This window comes from Pollicipes pollicipes, unplaced genomic scaffold (genome assembly GCF_011947565.3).
Source record: "Pollicipes pollicipes isolate AB1234 unplaced genomic scaffold, Ppol_2.1 Scaffold_6686;HRSCAF=7923_pilon_pilon_pilon, whole genome shotgun sequence".
Classification (NCBI taxonomy): Eukaryota; Metazoa; Arthropoda; class Thecostraca; order Pollicipedomorpha; family Pollicipedidae; genus Pollicipes; species Pollicipes pollicipes.
In genome coordinates, this window is record NW_023596921.1 from 3715472 (window position 1) to 3738271 (window position 22800).

Consider the following 22800-nt stretch of genomic DNA (forward strand, 5'->3'; position numbering starts at 1 on the left):
AAGTGCCACCAGACGGCGGGTGCTATGTTAATCTGTCTTCTGGATAGATAAATACTTGCAAAAACACGACAAATAGAGATCCTACCTTTACTCTTCCAGTTCAATCACCAGATTTCAGCCCCACTTCACGGTGCTTTAAGGGTAAATCCGTTCTTTTCATCAGTCAAAAAACTGCACACGTGAAATATGCGCTCAATACTTTTACTATACTAAACAATATTCAAAAAAAACTTTTCAGGAACGCCGTCATTTTCATCCACCCGTTGGCCACAGCTTAATATCAGCTGCTAGGCCGACGCTGCGCAGCCTACGGAGGCTGCAACGCTTGGTTTCGAGGCTTGTGTTTCTAAGATTTTGGAGTGTGCATGCTCAAAATTACGTCACATGACTTGTATTAATAGTCGATTACAGTGCTAAAAGGTAATCATTTCAGAAGCGTCACCATTTTCGTCCAGCGGTGGGCCACGGTTAAAAGTTAGCCACTGGGCTAAAGCTCCGCAGATAACGAAGGCTGCAACGCCTGGTGCTGAGGTTTTTGTTGCTAAGATTTGCGAGCGAGCATGCTAAAAAGGCGTGGTACATGAATTATATCACTAATAAATTCTAACTGAATGGTGCACATTTTCAGACGAACACGGCCTGGCCATGTTATTACACATTGTTGGCCACTCGATCTGCAAATTTTCATCTTCAAATTTGGATCAAACACATCGATCTACAATCTACCTTCGCGATGTCCTAAATGTCTGTAGAACCAAGCTGAAAATTCTGACAAGGCTTCTAAATTCTATCGCCTTAGAAAGAGTCAGCTAAACCATTGTAAATTAGGAACGCCGGTGATTTATTCCATGCAGTCGTTCAACGGTTGATTTCTGCAGTTTATTGACCTCAAAATACAAACAGAATTCAGCTCGCGGTAGCTACTGGTTTCTGTGCGTGTTTCAAGGCAAAGATAACAATAAACGAAGAAAGCCGTGTCCCTTGTTAACCAGCGAGCTATATCCGGGGATTTGGGGGGGGGGGGGGGAGATCACCATAAGATGGGGTTTTGTCAACCATGTGTTCCCCTTGGCAACGCTCTGGCCACGCCCCTGCCGAAACACAAAAGCAGATCAAGTTGCGTACGTTGCATGATGGACAATGAACTGTACGTTGAGCCAATCCATACCTAAGGCAGATAGCTTCCCGGAGGCTATTTTTCTACGATGGTATGGTATAAGGGAAGGTTATTCGGAAAAAGTACTGTTGCAGGTGTCCAGCACATGTTTCATCATGTAGTAGAATCGCTGACCCAAACGAATGCAACAAAATAGCCATACGATCAGCTTGCAGTCAGTCATGCGGGAGGCATCCGGGCCAGGGCAGTGACCACCGACGGCGGACAGGAGCAGGGCCCAGATAAGGAACATATGGCAGATGGGCCTTGTGGCTTGGTTCTTAAAAGCAGTGTGAGCCATCGATCCACTTTCAAAATTCTCACCAGCCTATGCCCAGGCCGTAGTTTGGCATTTACACCGTGGAGGCAGGTGCCCCCCCAATGACCCAAAATGCCTAGCCGTTCGTGCATTTCGCTTCCCCAGAAGGGACAATGTTAAAATGGACGAATAATCTCGGGGAGCTTAATAGCCTTATTTGCCAAATGGCAGATGAGTCGAATAGGCAAGATTGTGCACCAGTGAGAAACAGCTCTAGATGCATATCTAGTATAGCAGCTATGACATTTGAATAAAGAGCGATGACAACCTCCATCGCTACACCCTCCCGCCGGTCATCGGGCTCGCTTTCCAGAAAAGGTTGCTGGAGTACACCCTGAGCCTGGCCCCCTACGTTTTGAAACGTTCCTACGCCTTTGATTGGGACATATATGACAAGCTTGATGAAGTTTTTATGACAGTCCTTTTTCTTTCGAAGTCGGCAAAGAAGCCTGGCATGAGCTAGTTCCATGAACCAAAACGCACAAGTGTCGTCGGCGTGTCGTATGTGCGATCATGGTCTTATACGTCATATAACTGGAAGAAAAGATGAATCCAGACATAGCACAGATAATCAAGTCTAGCAAGATAATAGTTTAGATACTATCACTACACGCGAAAACACTAAACGTGACAAAGAATGCAACAACTTGTAGGAACACTCCGTTTACAGAATGAATAGGGTCGGTATAGTGAGCATAATCGAGGAAAACCTTATAGCATATCATTCTTCGGTATCGCACTGAGTATTTCCTGGCTGTTTCCAAGAACCATCTCACAGATTTGACAATAGCCTGGTGCTGTTCGCAAACTCAGTGCACGACTTGACCGTATAGCTACATGCAATAGCCGTGCACCTCCCCTAGGTCTAGTATTTGTTTTCGTTCATCTCTCTTTCGAAATGAGGCTTAAATCAAGGTTGTACATCAGATATATTTACAAAATTTGTTACATCGGAGCCTAGAAGACTGACTGGTTAGATTTCTTTGCTAAAATTAGAAACGCTATCCCAACATGTCTGTCATACCGGTACAGAGCGCTCACTAAAGTTGATTGCCTCCTCGACACCTTATTTGTAGTACCGCCGGTTGGGACCTAAACCACAGCAATACGCTTCAAGCCCATGGTGCCCCGATTATACTACACTTCGCGTCAGCACGCCCATGACTAAACAACAAGCAGCCATGAAATCTCAAATATTAAGAGCGTTGCGCGTTTCTTCTGGCCTGCAGTCGTGTGAGCAGAATGTGTTTGAAGCTAAATTAAGTGGGAAGTGCTCCTCGTTTTCCATGACAATATATACCCATAAAACGGGTGTCCAGTGCCGCTTGTATTGCGCATCCTCGATGTAATTCCTCATCAAGTCCAAAAAGAAGCCGTACAAAGGTGAAATAAACGCATTATTCATATGTGGAGCACGTCTTCATAGATGACGTAATGTGAGAACAGGGATATACCGCGCTACCACTGCACAGCGGAATGACTGCAAACAGGGGCAGGTCCAGTATGTCGTGAAGGGGGGGGGAAGCATGTAACATTGTGGTGCTCCTTAGTGTTTGGGGTCCCCTCCAAACAAATTCTGCCATTAAATTTTAAGATAAAAGGGATATGTGCATTACATCCCTAGCTTTTAGCCAAAGTAGTGCTAGCTTTTGGCCTTTTTTTGCTCTTTTTGGCCCTTGTTTTCTAAGGGCTGCACAGCATAACATGGGTTCCAATACTTAAATTATTTATTTTATGCATAAATGTGCATTTATATATATATATACACACATACACACACATACATATATAGATACATACATATATACATTTTATCTGTATATGTGTAATAGCAAATACGGGACCCACGCAAACAATATGCACGGCCTTAGGGTAGCATGACTAGCAGTCCTCATCCTAATTTCATTCTAGATGACCGTTCCAGGAAACCCTAGTGTTCCTTTGGGGGTACAAGTTCCTCACGCATGCGCCAAAGGATTGCAAATGAAATGAAAAATGAGGTAAGACATCAAATCTCCAGGAACTTAAGTACAGGGACAGTTCAGGTGGGATAATCGAAGCGTAAGATTTCAGACCGGTTCGTTGGACACCTCAGTGGCGCACGCATACAGAAGGTGCGCACATCGTTGCGAGGAAAACATGACAGGTAAACACGTTAAGTATACCTAATGTCGAATTAAGTAATCGCATCGCGTGCGTAGTTTGATAGATGCAGCATTGCACAAGAAACACTAGTTGTAAAAGAGACATTTTAATGCCAGGAGACAAATATGCATAAATTTAGATTGTTGCGCGCAGTCGTCAACTTTGCTCGAGGCAAGTAAGCATGCATCGTCCCCGGACGTCACATGAGCAGCGTTTTTCATGTGAAGTACATCTAGAAATGGTCCTTTAGTCATTGTCTTGAACACCTTGACCTAATTCCTGGTACTGGTCAGCTATTAATTCAAATTTAACCGTTTGTGTTTCGATCAGCTTTCCGCACGTGCTGGATATGGGGTGTTTCTATAATACCATATTGGAGAATATTCACCCTCATTCAATGATATTCACTACTGACGACAATGATATTCACTACTGACCTACCGAAATATTTTTGATGTTAGCTTGCTATTGCTGAAAACCCATCCCATAGTAACCATATTGCTAGTGTATGATACCGGAAGCGATTATTAACTCAAGCTTATTTGTTATTTGAACTTGTTTGAGCTTATCAACCCGAACTTTTGATGTCTGCATTATACTGACAATCGAGCAGCCAAGATCGGCATCCAAAATTGCCCACTGCTTGTATCGATTTCGACAATTATATTTTCAGGCATAGCGCGGCTATGATTCCATTTCATATTCCGCCTGCTTTCAATGTTTTTTAGCAGCCCAAAATGCAGGGGAATCTTGCCGGGCTCAACTTTGACAATTAGCGACCAGTGCTCGGCGCCGCGCCTCCAGCAGGCTCCATCGCGTCGTGGAGTGGACATAGATCTGTTACTAATCTCGTAATCTGGCCGGCCAGCCTCACGCGCGTGGTCTTCGTAATGGTGTCGACTGTATGCGCGCGGCCGGCGCTGGCCGGGGCAACGCTGCCTGCCAATAAGGGCGATCATTCATACCCTGGCGGTCGCTGTAGGAACTACTTCGGAAGCTTTGGTCTTTGGACATTCTGTACCCTGGATAATACGTACGTTAGACATTCTGTACTTTGGACATTCTGTACCTTGGACATTCTGTACATTAGACATTATAAAATGGACCCCGTCCACTCTGCGCCATTTTGGAAGTTATTTCTCATCTTGGACATTGTGTACCTGGGACATTATGAACTTTGAACATTCTGTACTTTGCGCATTCTGTACTTTGGACATTCTGTACTTTAGACATTCTGTACCTTTGGACATTCTGTACCTTGGACAATACGATACGGACTCAACAGAAGCCATGGCGGGCGACACAGCCAAACAATGTTTGCTTCCTTCCATACTTGCCTGCTCGTAGCTTCACCTCACGCTGAACCCGTCCTCAAAGACCAACTCCCTCGCAACGAGTTGTGCTCGGTCCGTGGGCTGGCGCCGAAAGATTCCGATGCTCGCGAAACTTTTCCCGCCCGGACAACTAGAACGCCTTCGTTGACACGCCAGACCGTTCGCACGCGGTTGGCGGCAGGCAGGTTAGCGCGAATGAAAACAGCGCGAACGATTAGATGATGGACCAAGGCAACCGATTGCCGTCACCGCGTAAGACGGACTGCAGTGAACACATAAGATCGAGGGAATATGACAAAGATACGGGCATGTAAATTGGATATGATCAGAATGGTTGTAAGTGTATTCAGCTCCTTTCATCGTTTCGCTAAATCTTTGGCAATAGATGCAGGAACGCGCAGTCCGCTTACGGCAAGCCCAGTGTGTGGGGCATGCTACAAATGCTCTTGAAACGGGAGATGCAATAGTGTAGGCGTTAGGCGACTAGCAGCTGATCACATGTAGCAACGCTGATACAAATGTCAGAGCAGCATGTTATTGTCGGCATTTAGCGAATACGTGGCTAGAAGACAGCAGTGTGACGGCAGGTTCTCCATTTAATTTAACTTCTCCGTCATTTCAGATGGTGGGAGGTTTTCCTGATACGTACCTCGCTTAAGATAACAGCATGCTGCGCATTTGTTTCTTCTCACGTTTTCTAGTCTGGTATATCTTGCCGGGTTGTGAACGAAATTATATAACGGGAGATATGTGTAACCCAGAATTAGAGTGCAAATGTGTGAATTCATATGTAATGCTCAGAAATATGTGGTTGATGGTATATCCCTTCTGCATGTGTTTTGTTGTAGTATTTGTAAGTATTCTCACCGTCTCACACATAACATTATTGCTGCATTGGATATCGGACATGTTTCGTGAAAAGATAATCCTTATTTTGTTGATATTTGCTACCATGTCAGGCAAAAATGTTTGCTTACATCCATATTTACTTGCTTTTTGCCTCATCTCACACTGAGCCCGTCTCCGAATTCAACTAACTTGCAACAAGTCGTGATCTGTCTGGTGTCCGGTACTGGACGACTATGACGCTTGAGAAAAGCTGGAAGCGCGAGACGTCCTCGCCTGGCCAATTATTAATGCCATTAGAACATTGTCACCCACGCGCCACACCTCACGCGCCTGACGACAGGCAGGTTGGCGCGAATGAAAATGGCGCGAACGATCAGCTCATCGGCTAAGGCAACCGATGACCGTAACCGCGTACGTCAGTCGCTGTCAACGTTTGCTTTTTTACTTCCTATTTACTTGCAACCAGGAGTGGAGCTCCCTTTCAGTTGCAGGAGATTCATACCTCGCCTTAAGTTGGGCTGCAGCCTGCAGATTTGAGAACAAGTGAGCCAAATTCGGAGAGAAACCAGTTTGTTGGCATATCATCAGGGTACTCTCCCTTTTTCGCTAGGCCAACCAACTTATGTTGCGAAACCACGTTCAGCTACCTTGGACAATATGAACGCCCCCCGCTAGAGGAATGATAAATGACGTTCACAACTTGGAATATAAGGATAGGCGTGAGGCCTTGCGTTTGTATTGACTGATTTATCTTAGACTTAAAGGGGATCTGATTGAGGCGTTCAAGATTACGAAAGGAGACAAGGTAGATCTACAAGAAGCACTGGAAATTAGGCCGAGACTTAGAGGAAACCAGTTTCAATTAGCAAAAGGAAGTAGAACTATGAAGAGGCGGATGTTATTTGCCTAAAAAGTAGTGAACCATTGAAATAGACCCCCTAATAAAGTTGCGGGAAGTTTCTCCCTAGCAAAATTACAAAAAATATTTGGACAAGTTCTATTGATTTCAGGATCTCATTGATACCTAAATTCAGGCAGTTCAGGCAGTAAGAGAAGTGTCAAGGGCAAGTGCGGGACATGGGGTACGCAAACCTCGATGAACCCTTGTGGCTCTCTAACGGTCTGATGTTTTTTATGTCTTCATGTTTCAAGCAATGCTAGTAACGGTCGGGTCTTTTAGTTAATATGACTGGCTTGCTACACCGCTCTCTGCTTAGTACCTTTAATGCCACGTAAATCCACTGCCATTCCCTCACTTGCAACGGCTGGAGCCCACCCAAGTGCATGACAAGCGAGGCTGACTGCGTGTACCCTGAACCTAATATCCGGATAGATATTCCGGTTGAGCATGTGACTTTTTCTCATACTAGCCGGAACTGGATAATTTATTTCGCGGTCGGCAGCGGTTGACAGCGTTCGCGTGCCATGGTTATGTCCTGTGGCAATTCGCGGGGAACGCCTTGCATACTATGTATTGTTTTGATCCGGAATGAAGTCGTCTTAGAGCTTTGGCACCGCTCCGCTGTACGAAAGAGTCCAGTTCAGCTTTTGGCCCCCTGATGCCATCGACGCGTGCATCGTCGAACGTTCCACATTTCCGCTGTGAACAGCGCATCGGTGTCCTCTCACGATACATTCGCCCGGTTTATCCAGTCTCTCCTGTATATTCTCAAAAAAAAATTGCCAGAAAAAAGAAAGGCCGGTACATCCTTCCGCTCCTTACAGTACACTACTTCGTGGTGGAGCGCGGGCAGGGAGCCTGGCGCTGGGTGCACGGGCCGCAGGACGCTCGCCTCAAGGCCCGCCCCGCCGCCGCCGCACCTCCTGGCCCGGTCAGCCTCGCCATCTGGTGCAGGCGGGAGCACTCCCATACCGCTCCACAACGCCACGGGCGCACAGTCGACAGCACTCACGCGTACACACGACTGACATGGTGACTGGTCAAATGACAGCCCTGGTTATCTGAGACCGCGCCGCCGGCTCGCCCAAAATAAACACTAACAAGGTCGCTGCCCGCTCACACGAGCATCGCGGCCGCGCACGTCCCCTGCAGAGCGACGCGGCTACTCGACCGGCAGGCCGAGCCGCTTGGCTCGCTTCTTCTTCCCCTCAGAGAGCTGAGCCACCTCGGTGGGCGTCATATTGGGCAGCACTTCGGTGATGACGCCGGTGCCGAGCGTGGTGACGCCGTCGCGCAGCGTGAACCGCTGGCCTTTCTCAAGTACCATCGGCCGCATCATGCGCAGTGTCAGCGACGCGTCCTCGCCCGGCATCGCCATCTCTTTGTCGTTCACCTCCACCTGGCGGTAGGTAGCACGGCTCAGCTTCGTACCGCAGCCGTGCGCGGCGCCACCGAATGATGGAAAAAAGCACGCTTAGAAAAAGTGCACAATCGCACTAAACTTCACGCTAAACACGTAATGGTTCAATCAGAGACATAGTTTTCAAGCCTGCAGAACACACACCCGCACACACATATGCACGCACGCATGCATGCGCACGCACACGCACCCACACCTGCACACGACCCACACCCACACCCGCACTCGCACCCGCACCGACACACACACACACACACACACACACACACACACACACACACACACCCACACCCACACCCACACCCACACCCACACCCACACACACGCACGCACGCACGCACGCACGCACGCACGCACGCACGCAAGCACGCACGCACGCACGCACACACACGCACAGCGAGTAAGACTTGTGCCGCATAACGCTAGAGAAGTTGTGGGTTTGGTGGACTTTTAAAGTTCAAGATTCACGTTCATTGCTGGATCCTGGAACATCTCCTTTTTGTCTTTGACTCTTCCTGTGATAGGCAGGGGCGGGGCGATGCAATTACAGCGCCCGGTTTTCCGGGTTCCACGACATCTGTGTTACAGCGAAAAATCCTGCTGACAAAAATGCCAGGTTTTTTCTACTGCCAATTCATGTACACACCAGTGCTACGCGACAAAACTTACGCGTCAAAAGTTGCATGGCTCATTGCTTCTGCAGAAAATACTCATGGCCATAATCTACACAGCATAACTTCTACTACAAAACCGTATGTGCGAAATTAGTGCTACACAGGACTCGCACTTGAAAACCCTGTACCCACCATAACATTTACCCCAAACGCTTGCAGTCATTACTTACACACAATATTATTTCTACTGCAAATACATACACACGGCATAAGTGCTTTATAAGAAAGCTTTTATTTCAAAACCCTATGCACGTCATAACTTCTATAAGAGAGCCTGTGCAGTCATTACTGATATGCGACATTACATATGCTGCATATACAACTACAGGACATCAGTGTTACCCGACACAACTTCTACTTAAAAAGCTTATGCCCATCATTACTAGCATGCATACATATGAATCATCGTCACTACGGGAAAACATTTTAAAAGCCAATACTTATACACATGACTTCTTCTACAGAAACATAAACGACATCTTAATGCCGTGCGGCACGAGTGCTGAGAGAGTTCATACCGCACGAGTTTTTGCTGCAGAAGTAAGGACGGACAGGAAGGCCTTTTTAGAAGTACGTTTTTGCAGTACAAGTCTGTCGAGTAGCAGCCATGTCGAAAATGAGTTTTTACAGAAGAAGTGATGTCGCGCATACGGAACAACTGCATAAGTTTGTGCAGTAGACGTAGTAACAGACATACGTTCTTGAGGCGTATGTTTTGTCGCGTAGCACTGATGTTGAATGCAAGTTTTTTTGGAGTAGAAGCAATGCCGCGTACAAGTTAAATCTGTACAGGTTTTGCAGTAGAGGTAATGGCACATATCAATAATGCATGACTCGTGTCGGTAGGAGCCTTGCCATGGCGGCCGTGTCGTGTCGTGACGCTGGCTTCCTGAGGATACCTCTCCACCACGACGTGCAATCGAGGCCACATATCCAGCAGTTGTGGCCGTACACTGCACTTGTTTTGGCACAAAAAGTGTCCCCAGCGTTTCCGCATTCATACAAGCGGCAGCTTTGGAGGAACACTGCACGGCGATCCACAGCCGGCGCGAGCGGCGGGCGGCAGCCGACCATGCCGTGGAACGCGCGCGCCAGGCCGATCCTGTTACATTAAACGGACTGCTCCACACTTGAAGATATTGAAGAAAACATCAGATATGATGAAGAGCTCACTTTAACTATTGGTACACTTCTAAATAGTAAAGACCGCTCTCGAAAACACAATTTGTTTAGTAAATATGGTCCTCAATGCGTCATTGTTTGAACACGTCATTGTTCCTTCCAGAACGTTGATTGGGCCGACTGCCGCCATATCTAAAAATCGTGCTTACGAACGCCTGTTAAGAACAACTCGACAAATGCATTTGTATTCGCCTTGATCGGCGTATGGCTCATGGAATAACAGGATTTGAATGACGCTATCACGTCGCCATGGATATCTTGGTAGCCTCGAAATAGTCTCCCGAAACAGTATGCACATCATCGTGAACGTGTAGATCACAAACTAGAGGGATTTAGGTCTTAAGGACGGCGGAGCTGTGAGCTGCCGAACGATCTTCAAGATGGCTTTTTCCGTTTAAACCCCCATATCAATGAGGATTACTCCCTTTAATGAAGTCGTTGAAATTAATATATTTTCAAATTGCATACAACTGCGCACCATTGTATTATGAACTGAACAAGGAACACGCCCGTTTAGGTTTTATGGTGCTAAGAGGCATGGTCTCCTACATTAAGTGCATAAAGTTAAACAAGCAAATGTTCTGAAAATTTTACCTTTGACCTCACAATTGACTAAATATTGACCTAGCAATGCAAAGCATATTACCAATCGCTATATCTCGGTAATAACAATCCACTGGCGTTTTGGCCCCGTCTCTACCTTTCTTACCCTGGAAACGGCAAGGGGGTGGGGGTAGCATCGACCCTGTCCATCAGTTCGCGTTAAGAAACACAAGGAATCAGGGTGAGGGTTAAACGTCATATCAACACAGAAAACTTAAAAATGAAGAATTAAGATTGTTCAAAGTAACAATGCATTCAACATGCAACAAAATGTACTACACTATCCCCTGCCGCGCACCAGTCCAGGTAGTCGCCACGCTCACTGCTGCTCCAACCAACACGTCCTGAGTGAGGAGTATGTCTTCCACTACAAATGTGGGGGCACAATAACACAGAATGTCTGGCAAGCATTAACGGAATAAAAGCCAAACAAAAGGTGACAAAAACTTGCTTGCCCCACGTGGCAATAACAACCAAGGTACCATGTGAATCTGCATAAGCATGCTGAGTTGAAGACTCAGGATGAGCTGAAGAACACAGATAGCTAAATCCATGCAAAACAAGCAGTCTTATAAGAATGGCTGTGCCTATGGCCTGCAAGCCAAGAATGCTGATCAATATTGCAAAGAAGACAACAATCAATCAACTGGACCCTCCAATAAGCTCCATAGATTACATTTGATTGGACCATATTAAGCTATCAACCAGATCAGATAGCAGGCAGTGATGCAAGACACTTATCTTCTTTCCCCGCCACAGACGTCTGCACATTTTTTCCAAACTTACTGGTTGTACGACTGTTACATGTTGCCATTCTATACTGATATTTCTTAGTTATCATATTCCTTGGCTTGTTCGTAATTCGCGCACCTACCGTGACTAACTTTTGCCTACTGGTTCAACAGTCATCGATGCCTCAAATCACCACGGATTGTTCAACCTCGTTACCACGCAAGTGAAGGGCAGAACAATCACCAACTTCACATAACATGCCTACCATCTGCATGCGTCTACACTGTGGCGCATCTGACTCCATCTATGAATGCAGCTGGAATGCTACAAGGAAAATGGCGACCTGCAGTTCTGATGCGATACAGGATGCCACTTATGGGTTCAGCCAATACCATTTTTCACAATCCATGTGACCGACTACTTGCGTGGATCGGCACCTCCTGGATGTGTCAGTAGACACAAAAGTAGCAGTTCCAGTTTCAATATTCAGCTCTAACACCATTGCCACATCTGGACAGTAGTCAGACTGATGACTAAACTAAGCTCTTTGTAGCCTGAAACATCGTGCTCGATGGTAAATCGACATTGCAACCACCATTCTACTATGACCAATATTTCACAACACACCACCGGCAAAAAAGCGAATGCAGAGGACGCACGTCAATAGCTTCCGTGATGATAAATACCTGGGCGGCGCAGTCCCAGGTCTTGCTGAACAGCTGCAGCTGGATAAAGGAGGTGAAAGGCTTGGTACGGCCTCCCTCGTCCTTCTTCAGGACGTACACCTGCGACTTGATGTGGTCGTGCGCTTTCATCGTGCCTGGCTTGCACATCACCATGCCACGCCTACAAAAGAATGTCTGTGACGGATCATAGGCTACTGCACATGACAACGATACATTCGGACTCTCGCACAGGAAGGAGACTGCCCGAGTCAATCGTAGTTTGGGATGGCACAGCGGAACGCATTTCGACCACATCGAACGCCATCTGTCGAAATCAACCATATCTGGAGAAATTCAGCTGCGCTATGGAAAACGAAGTAACCTAGCACTGCACAACACGTAACAAAGGCCAATGGACATCTATGTGACGGAGGCTGAGGAGCCAATCTCAAGAATTATGACTGACGGGTTCTTGTGTTGAAAATTACTGATTGAGTGAAGATGTCAAGAAATTAATTATAAATTTTACACAAATACTTGACGTTTAAAACAGTGCCAATGACCATGCGCTCATGCTTATACCACCTGGGGCTCTTGGCCATAAACATTGCTGGAGACAAATATTTGAAAGAAATGCGATTTAGTTGTTCCCTATGTATACTTCATTAATACCAGGCACGCTAAACAATTTTTTTTTTGGCAAATAACTCACCGACTGCCCAACGAGTATGTCGTTGCATTACTTCATCAATCTGCATTAAACTTTTATTCCACATTAACATTAAATCTATGGTTGCCATCATGCTCAGCGGCTATTTTGCGCGAACCTCACATCACAAAAACCGCACAAGCGCTACCGTTTAGCGACCTCGTGCGGCCATCCGCCCACGGGAGCGCACCCTCCCCCGATGCCTCTGTTGGGCACTACACGACCGCGGAGTCGAAGCGCCCCAAAGCCCCAATCACAACTAATCCTCGATGTCTGACGTTTCCAGTCCCCCCTCCAGCAGCCGGCGGGGCGCGGCGCACCTACCGGATGTCGTCCTTCTTGACGCCACGCACGAGCGCGCCCAGCTGGTCGCCGGCGTGCGCCAGCTCCAGCGTCTGGTGGAACATCTCGATGCCCGTGATAGTGGTCTTGAGCTGGCGGCTGTAGCCGAAGAACTCACACTCGGAGCCCTTCTTGATGGTGCCACGCTCCAGCCGGCCCGTCACCACCGTCCCGCGGCCCGTGATCGTGTACACGCCCTCCACCGGCATCATGAACGGCTTGTCGAGCGCCCGCTCCGGCGTCGGGATGTGCTGGTCGATGGCGGCCAGCAGCTGGTCGATGGCGCTAGCGCCGATCTCGGGGCTCTTGTCCTCGAGCGCGCACAGCGCCGAGCCCTTGATGACTGGCGTGTTCTCGCCGTCGTATCCCATCTTGTCGAGCAACTCACGGATCTCCATCTCGACCAGCTCCACCATCTCCTCGTCGGCGGCGTCCACCTTGTTGATGAACACAACCAGGTGCTCGATGCCGATCTGCTTGGCGAGCAGCATGTGCTCCTGCGTCTGCGGCATGACGCCGTCGGTGGCCGCCACCACCAGCACAGCGCCCTCCATCTGGGAAGTGCCCGTGATCATGTTCTTGATGTAGTCGGCGTGGCCCGGGCAGTCGGTGTGCGAGTAGTGGCGCGCGTCCGTGGCGTACTCGATGTGCGCCGCGTTGATGGTGATGCCGCGCGCCTTCTCCTCGGGCGCGTTGTCGATCTCGTCGTACTTCTTGGCCTGTGCGCTGCCTGTGGCAGATCAACGTTTGTCAGCGTCATGTTCGCTGATGCAACTTTGTCTAGGGATGATGGAAACATCCTGTGACATTTTGAAGCATAGCATGCTTTGAAATGCCCTGAAAATCAGGCTTCAATTATCAGAAAGCATGCCAAAAAAATATGGTAAATGAAGGGTAAAGTTCAATTGCCTTTTGCCTCAACAACCAGCATGATAGTAATAAAGATGAGTACCAAACATGTAATAAATGAGAACTGCAACTAGGAGATTACAATTACAAGTTGCAAGGAATGCATCACAAGTTTCACAGGCTTGCCCACTAATCAAATATTCAAATGGAATATGCTAGGCAGTACTATTTGGCAAAATTCAACTTCAAATGAAGTGCTTTTGATAAACTTGTTCTGAATGGTTTGCACGGGTTTCTTTGGGTTCAGAGCACCAAAAATGCACTGATTAACAGCCAATATGTGGCTAGTTATTTGTGAATGCCCATTATTCATGATAGAAAATTATGTGCTGCATGCAAGGGCTACTGGACTTCAGACACAATTTGCACAGTATTATGCCAGGCTAATGCATCCATAAAACTTGAATGGATGACTAGATTAGAAGTGCTGCAGGCTCTTAATGCTTGTGAGCAGCCAACTCAGGCCAGACCAAATTGACTTAAATTTACACATTTTAGTGGAAAATATTCTGAGGGAATTTCTTGCAACATTCACTTTGATACATCCCCAGCCTTTGAAACATTGGCTCTCTATACAATCAGCTTGTTGTCAACTATGCACCAGGCTCTGAGGCTATCATACATTTCTTGCCATGTGGCCTTTCACTAGTACAGTTTGATGCACCATTGCTTTTACCTGGGAATACAAAGTGGTGTTACTCACACCCAATAACAAAAATAACTTTTCCTTACACTTGGATTTTGAGCTAGAAATAGTGATCAGGTACATGTAAAACACTGATATCAAATGATACAATACCAAAGTGAATGACTGATTTGCTAGAACCAGAGGACAAAGCAAAATGCCCTAAAAAAGGCCCTAACCAACTTATGCTGGGAGTGAGAATTTTTTAAATTAAATATTTTTTTATATTAATCTATTCCAAATGGTTTGTATGGATGACTATGGGTTCATAGTACATGCTAAGCATAGCTTGGTGTGGGTATCCTGAACCCATGACCCATGTCCTACTGCCCAGTTCAATGGATAATTTTGCCTCTGCCCTTGCACCAGGCAGGACTGGGGAGAGTTTTACATGCCACACAATGCTACTCCCGACCCAGGCCAGGGTCCACCCTTGTTGGCCAGTTGCCAGCTGACCTTTCCATTTCAGTCAGACCAAACAATGTGCCCATTCTAGGACTTGTACCCAGTGATGTTGGATTACAAGTCCAGGATCTTTCCCCTACACCATGGAGGCACATTAGTACTATCACCACAACAAGCCATTCTAACAACAAACCATTACATAACCTGTTGCACAGACACAGAAACCACATATTAATGCTATTTTGGATATATTGCAAGTTTAAAATACACACTACAACTTATAAATGATAGCCTGAACCAAGACACGCTGTAACCCACCTTTTGACGAAAGTACTTTGGTGATCGCTGCCGTGAGTGTTGTTTTTCCATGATCAACATGTCCAATGGTACCAATGTTAACATGTGGCTTATCCCTCTGGAACACCTTCTTTCCACCAGTGGGTGGAGCTGGTGGTCCTGCACGCAGCGTCATTGTTGATGATAGACCACGAACATTTCCACAGCATAGTTGGGACACTGCAGTTTGGGGAAGACGTTGGATGTTCCCAGCAAATGCATTATGCAGACAATTCTTCACAAAATGCAAGGCTTTTGTGCGAGGGATGATGATACAGGCCATCCTTGCTTTGATATCTTCCTGGCACTGCACTCGTCACTTGAATGTGAAAATCAGCCTCGCGGAACTAAACAGGCGAAAACAGGCGTACTTCTTCGGAATGCGCGCCTAAACCCTCTCCACTCAAATATCCGATCACAGCACTAATGCATTTCTACAGGAATCGATCCAACCCAATCATTCATTGATGTATCTGCTTATCCAGCGTCAACCACGACCCAAGCAAACGCAAAACAAACTACACGGCGCGCCGCCGAAACGTCACGCCAGCATGCACTGAAAATATGTGCGCAGTATTTGTCAACCTGAGATGCGTCTGAAATATGCTACTAATTTACAGGTCAGCACACTTCGGCAGATTTCTATGGTAAATCATGCAGCCAAGTGGTGCGGCCAAACAAAGTGGTGGCAAGTAGTGCAGTGGTCTGATGTACGCCATCAAGAATAAAGTGGTTGATGGTGGTGTTTTCCATAGTTTCTATCTCCCATTCATCATTTTTAAACAGCTCACGCTAAAAAATTGGGCAATGGATATCACCCCGGATAAATCTACGACACATCCCTTACCCATTGTTGCCTAGACGGATGTGATGTATCGTGATGCGCCCAGGTCAGCTATCACATGTTAAGCATGCGCCAGCTTGCGGTTCCGAAATGCGCAGCATGCATCTCATACGGAGGCGCAACCAGGGGGGGGGGGAGACTCTGGGATCCAAGGACAGATCAGTGACGAATTCGAGATTTCGTCAAAGGTAGACTGTACACTTTTTTGGTGGGGTCCTGCAGCAGGGCATCGGGGTCAGCATCTGCACCGGGGTTACAAACAGCAACAGTTTTAAAGTTACAATTAGTCAAGGCATGGAATGATATGAGCTGTTAAGAAATGAAGCAGTATGCATCTGCCTCTGCTTTTTATATGCATCTAGAGAACGCTAGAAGTTGTTGGGACACATGTTTTGGGAGCACCGATGTATTTTGCGCAGCCCGGTACTTTGTCTTCTTCGAACAACCCCACGTGTCCAAATGGTGGTGCCGTGGTTCTGGAGGCTCCACCGTTTGACCTGTCTCTAGCGTATCTTATCCCTGCCACATACCTTTGCATATACGTGCAGATACGCTGTAATCACTCCGGGCAGCGCAGGCGACACCTTTAAAGAAATCTTCTTCCTCCAGCTGCAAGTCTCCATCACGAGACTAGCTTTGAGTGCTGAAGATATATAAAAAGATGTTTTGGATGCTCAAAGATCTTAACATAAACCAATCCACTGCCTATTTCGAAGCAGGACTCTGAAGATTGATGATAGACATCAGTTCGACGCCCTACTTTTAGGTGCAAACAACATTTGACAGCCTTATGCTGTAATGGCGCCTTCCCGACATTCAGGTGTACGGAGTACTGTTCATGCCGCAGCTAGCAGTTAATAGGAAATGGACCTACAGGCTTCGTATTGAAAATTTTTGGGTGAGTTGAACAAAATAATTCTCACGGAATTAAAATTTATTGATTTTTTTGACACCCCTTGCTGTATTCATTTATCATTCAACGCCCTGGACTCCTGGAGGTTAAAATTCTGCAGCTCTATCTACTTGGACGAGTCCATTTGTTCCCCTACCAGATTCGGCTGAAGCCAGGTCTATTGGTGCGCGGAGTTGCGAGAGTGAGGGTGGAGTGCGTGAGTGTGTAAAGGAATTGCGTGGTTGCATCCCATTTACGGGACATTGAATTGTCCTGCAGTAAATCCATCGGCATTTTCACTTGACTTGATTGAACGGGCTTTGATACTCGGGGTGCCGAACAACAGGTGCGTGGTGTTTGCGTGATATGTACTACCCCATGTCAGGTGGACTTCAATTATGAGGTAAGGGTAATGAGGTGCGAACCTTGAGGCCTATTTGATCGGGCTTCTGGTTATGCCTTATGTCTATGCGAACGTTGTTGTCAGTTCCTGACTGGTCATGCATTCTGTACCTAGTTAGATAGACAGGATCAGGGAACTACACACCCAAAACTAAGGAACTTTTCAGCTGATTGAAGTGAAGGTATTTCTGGAATAAGCATCAGGTTCAGACAATGGTGGACTGCTGAATTGTTATTAGGAATTAGGGAGTGACAATATTGAGGAATTTCATGCAGTAGCACAAAATGAAAAAATGCTGGAGGCTATGAAATTGACATGGGACGCACAAAATAAGACAGCATTTATCTGGAGCACTTAGAAGTTCTCAAGTGGGCATGAAGAGGTTGGTGATGTGTGGAACAGCTAGATTTCCCTAAACTGACTGACAAAAGAAAACTGGCAAAAAAGCTAAAAACGAACCAGCTAAGTTGGCGACAAATTATAACTATGTACCAGGACGTCAGGGAGGCTGTGATATTGTAGCATGATGCTTTTAGAGAAAAACCTTGTCAGGATATATTTAATCCAATACAAAGCCAGTTTTCCAACACTTCCTGTGTATCTTATAATTGTGTATACAGTTTTCATATTATGATTTTGTTTATTATTGCATTTTGTTATTGAAGTAAAACAATTGATAGCCATATAGTTTATTTTGCAGGATATTTTTGTGCAGGTCATCTGCCAGCTTTATTTCATGCTGCTGGTATGCTATTTCTATTTTACAGAAATGCTGCACTATATTTTGGGATTTTGTACCAGAAAGGCTTTTACTCCACTGTTGTAAGGACTGGTTGCTTTTAAACTTGCATGCTCTAGAGATAATAATGCTTTCTTTGAGTGTTATGTTATATGAAGTACTAAGCTGACCAAATACACCTTACATATTGCTACTTTGCAGCATGTGGTGGACAACCTTACACACACATTGTAAAGGGCATCAACTGTGATATTTCCTGTGATTGCATTGATCCAGATAGTTTCCAGTGATCACAGAAAGTCCTGGTGCTTTGTGGTATGTGTTTGCTTAGGTACACATACACACTGCATGGTTATAGAACACTTCTTTCAGTTGTCTGATTGAACACAGCATAATAAGGTGCCTGACAACAGCCTATTTGATTGTGTTTACTCTTTATGCTTTTTTTATTCCATTATAGTTCAAGTAACTAAAACATGTGCTGATTTCCAGATTTTGTTACCAATTATGTCTCCAATTGATTGGAGACAGGGAGCAGAATAGCTAAATCATGCAAGCATCTGTGTGGTGACAGTGATAGCTCTAGATAGTGGGCGGCGTGACACGCAAACAGCGACAGATGGCCGCCGCAGTCCCAGCGCCGTCCGCACAGCGTCACAGCCGCCGCGGGCCCCCGCCGTTGCAGCGGCACCGCGGGCTGTCCGCCCCCGGGAGTGAGCCGATAGCGGCGTCACTTTGTGGCGCGTCGGGTCAGGTCTCGCGGCTCGTGCTGTGGCCGGGCGCGGCGCCCCCCGCCGCCACCTGCGTACGGGCCGGGCCTCCACTCTGTCTCGGGCGGCCTTGGCGGACACGGTTTCCCGGCGCGGTACATGGAGATGGCGTACGGGGGTTACCGCGCACGCTGGTCCGAGACCGGCACACCTCGTGGCCCAGCTGGGGAGCCGAGGTGCGGGCTCTCCGCCATTTACCACACTTTGGGCACTTTGGGGAGTGACATGGATGGGGAGGCCGACACCAAAAACGGCCACTGGGAGTGCTGGGTGAGGGAAGGCGCATTCCGAAGAGGGTGGCCACGCCGACACCGGCGCCGATGGCGGGAACGGACCCGTTCAGGGAACGGGGCAGCGGGCCCAACCTGTCGAGACGTGCTGCGGGCGGCGCCGTCCCCGGCCGGCCGGTCCGACACCTCACCGGCCGGCAGGTCCGGCACGCGGGCGTGACGTCACCCGACGCCGACCCCTCGGGCGGCGCGGCCGAACCGGGCAGGGGAGGGGGAGATGTTTGGCTGGCAGCGGAGGGGTGCTGTCGGACAGGCTGCCTTGGCGACCAGCACGAGGATTCAGAGGTCAGCTGGTAGAGTGGAGGTGGGCAGCTGGGAGTTGCGTGGTCTGACATTAGACGCATGCTGAAATCCAATCCAGGCTAGTTGGCGTCGATGGATGGGCTCATTGTGTGCAACAGGGAATGTCGAACAAGTGCTTCGTTGTTACGCTCGGGCCGCCGTCAGATGAGTGATGGCGCTGATGCCCCGACGGATGTGGCCATGCGACAGTGCCGATGTGTGGCAGGAACCGCAGTGAGCTGGCTGGCTGCCCGTCATACCGTTGATTGGTCACGGCTGTTTGGCGATCGTCTGTCGTTTGTTTTGCCGCTCGGCTTCTCTATCGTATTCGCCTCCGTCCCGCCTTGCTAGCAGCAAGCCTCTGTCCCAGCGACCGTCAGTCACTGTCATCCGCAAGGGCGTCGGTCGGCCTCCCGCGCCGGCATTCTGGCACGTAACGACACGGCACGGCCATTGAGGCCGGCTTATGTCTGATGCTTTGATATGCCGTATTTGGTGCGGCTGGAGCCGGCAGCGGCGCGCCGCTTGCCGCCACTCCCACTGCCGCCCGGTCCCGAGTCGGTGCGCCGAGCTGGCATTCCGAGAAGTGCGATGTGGCAGCATTGAGCGATGGCGCTGCTGTCAGCGACTGCTGTCGCGGACGCGCGCACAGATGGACGAGACTCGGCGGTGACGTCGGTCACGAACTGCACGGGGTGTGGTGAGGCGATAGACTAGTTTTCACCACCTGCGAGTGTTTTAGTGCGCCTGCCGGTCCGCAGTATGTCGTGCCATAGGTGGGCCTGTCGGTTGTCACTTAAAAAACCCCTGATTGAAACGGCTATGAGGAGTTACGGCGGATGGGAATAGGTTACTAGCACAATGCTAGTTTAATCACGCAACGTTCCGTCCTTGACTCACATACCTGCAAACGACAGGGTTTCCCGCACCTTCCTTTCAGACCTACGGACCATATTTCCCTGACACTGACAGTTTTTGAAGTGCTCTTCCAATCGAAATGAATCTAGTGCCGGGCGGACAAGGCACAGTACAGTAGGCGGCGCCGCCGGTGGACAGGTGTTACAATCAATATATATCTCGCGTGTTGTTCGGCCCGACCGCCAGTCGACGCCTCTGACGGCCCATGCCTCGGTTGCTGAGCTGAACTCAATATCACGTCCGAATGGCGTCGTCCGGCGATCCGGCTTTGAGCCGTGCCTGGACGCGAAGCAAGCAACGGGGCGCGACCCATCAGCGACCCGCGGCGGCCCCGGCCGCCAGCAGAGGTCAACTGACACGTGATCGGTCCCGCCCCCACGTACGTCGCCTGTTGCTGAGGGGGGGGGGGGGGGGCGCCGCCTGGCCGCCCGGACAGGTCGGCTCCTGTTTCGGTCGGTGCCGCGAGCGCCGCGGCTGGCGGCCGTCGCCGTGGCCGCGCTGCGGTCGCTGCGGTCATCGGCTCGCCGGGGGCCGTGATTGCTGTGATCGCCGTGGTATGCCGGCCGCTGCCAACGCGCCCCGGGGTCAGGTGGGCATGCTGCACCTGTGGACCGACTGCACCGCACGCTGCAAAGTGCTCAGCGGCCTTGGGACGTTTGCCCCGTGGTGCCCCGTTGTTTGGTTGTAACTGAAGCGCCATGCGCCAGGTGGAAAAGACCAAAGACCTGACCTGCGGCTGCTGCGCCGAGCAGCGCCCGGCCGGAGATTGGCATCTTGCTCAGTTGGACGGCTGTCGGTCGCCTCTCGCACAAGCCCGGCTCCGCTTGCTCGGCGCACGTCCGCTCTCCCGTCATGGTCGCTTAGACGGTGGCGGATGTTGCGCCCGGCTCGGTGGCGGACAGATGGCTGTCGCTCTCGTCCGGCCGCCGCGGGCTGAGGAGCCATCCCCGTCCGGGGGCAAGATACACAGGCAGCTAGCTCTCAACGCCGCCGGCCCATACTGCCGTGCGGTATAGGCTCCTCTCCCAGCCGACCGTGCGCTGCACGGAACTCTGCGTGCCAGCCCGCAGCGGCATATCTTTGCTTTGATTCGTCCTTCCACTCTGCGTCGTCACAGCTGTCCCTCCCTGTTCCGGCTGCCGTCTGTGGCAGCCGGCGCCGGCCGAGCGGCGTGGCGCGCGCCATCGTGTGTCCGGCCGGTTGGCCCAGGCGCGCACCAGCCGTGTCCGCGCCTTCCCAGAACGGCTGCCGGTGGCGTCTCTGTCCCCACACCGCGTCGCCACCCAGATGTACCGCCGCCGCCCCCATCCGGCTGGCGGTCAATGTTTCCTCCTGTGGCGCGGGGCATCGGGACCGAATTACCGGACCGATGCCACGCGGCGCCGTCGCTCAGTGCAAACGTCCGGCCCATCGTCGCGGCCTCTTCCGCCCACTGGCGCGGGTGACGGTGCCGCGGTACGCCCCGCGGCCGCTCAGCGCTGCCTGGCCCGACCTGACCCGATCGGGCCTGGGCTGCTTGGCACGTTCGCGGCGTCGCAAACGCCGCGCTGCAGCCGCGGGAAGGCCGATCTGGCGGCGGCACCCACGCCGCCGTCGCGCGCAGCTCACCTCCCGGCTCCCGCTGTTGGCTGCCGGCGTTTTTGTCGGGGCCGTTGGCGCGTTGGTGGCAAAACTGGGCGTGGCGTGTTGCCTCTGATCAAACACGCGCCTCTCAGCGGCGGGCCGGGGCCGGGGACGGGGACAGGGACGGGGGCGGCGGCGGCGGAGCGTCGCGCCTCGAGCACCGCCCATCGGTCTCGAGCTAGCTGCTGCGCCGCCGCTCAGACGTCTTCTGAGCAGTGCCACTGTGGCGAGCGCCGGCCAATGTGCGTTGCTTCACAATGCGGCTGTGTGTGCTGACCCGGTGCCAACGGCCGACCGCCGGCTGTGTGTGCACTGTACTGCCCTGGGCAGCTGACGCCGCGACGTGTGGCGACGGTACGCGCGCCCCGGGCTCTCATCGGCACGTGGGCTGCAGCCTCGCCTGCAGACTGTGCACAGGACTTCTCAGCGACCGTCAGCGCCGCGGGCGAACGTGGTATCCGTGTTTACATTCCGCAGGTTAATGGGGGCCCACAGGCCCGGGTCATGCGTGTTTACACAAAGCGGCCGGCGGTGTGCACATGGTCGTGGTCGCTGGCCTCGGCTGGCCCGCTGACCCCGGCGCTGCTGCCGCTGATCTATCAGCGGGCGCGCCGCGGCAGTGCGACGAGAGACGGCGCCGGTGCGCGCCACTCGGGAGGCGTTACTTCGCCGA

The 22800-nt window shown here is 50.0% G+C and overlaps 1 protein-coding gene across 1 annotated transcript; it reads right to left on the reverse strand.

Annotated features, from left to right (window-relative positions):
• Positions 1-7446: 7446 nt before the first annotated feature.
• Positions 7447-15910, reverse strand: mEFTu1 (mitochondrial translation elongation factor Tu 1). The gene is made up of 4 exons (XM_037231123.1): positions 15349-15910; positions 13014-13761; positions 12002-12161; positions 7447-8103 (listed from the first exon to the last, which is right to left on the reverse strand). Exons 1-4 carry the CDS (start codon positions 15647-15649, stop codon positions 7867-7869), a joined length of 1446 nt encoding a protein of 481 aa, XP_037087018.1. The 5' UTR covers positions 15650-15910; the 3' UTR covers positions 7447-7866.
• Between the last annotated feature and the right edge of the window lie 6890 nt (positions 15911-22800).

What these genes read in the sequence shown, in the direction of transcription:
- mEFTu1 (XM_037231123.1), bottom strand. Translation starts at nt 15,649, where the DNA reads ATGGCCTGTATCATCATCCCTCGCACAAAAGCCTTGCATTTTGTGAAG. An exon ending in CAAAGTACTTTCGTCAAAAG is followed by an intron (nt 13,762 to 15,348) that starts GTGGGTTACAGC and finishes GATCTGCCACAG; the next exon opens with GCAGCGCACAGGCCAAGAAG. An exon ending in CCTGGGACTGCGCCGCCCAG is followed by an intron (nt 8,104 to 12,001) that starts GTATTTATCATC and finishes ACCTACCGCCAG; the next exon opens with GTGGAGGTGAACGACAAAGA.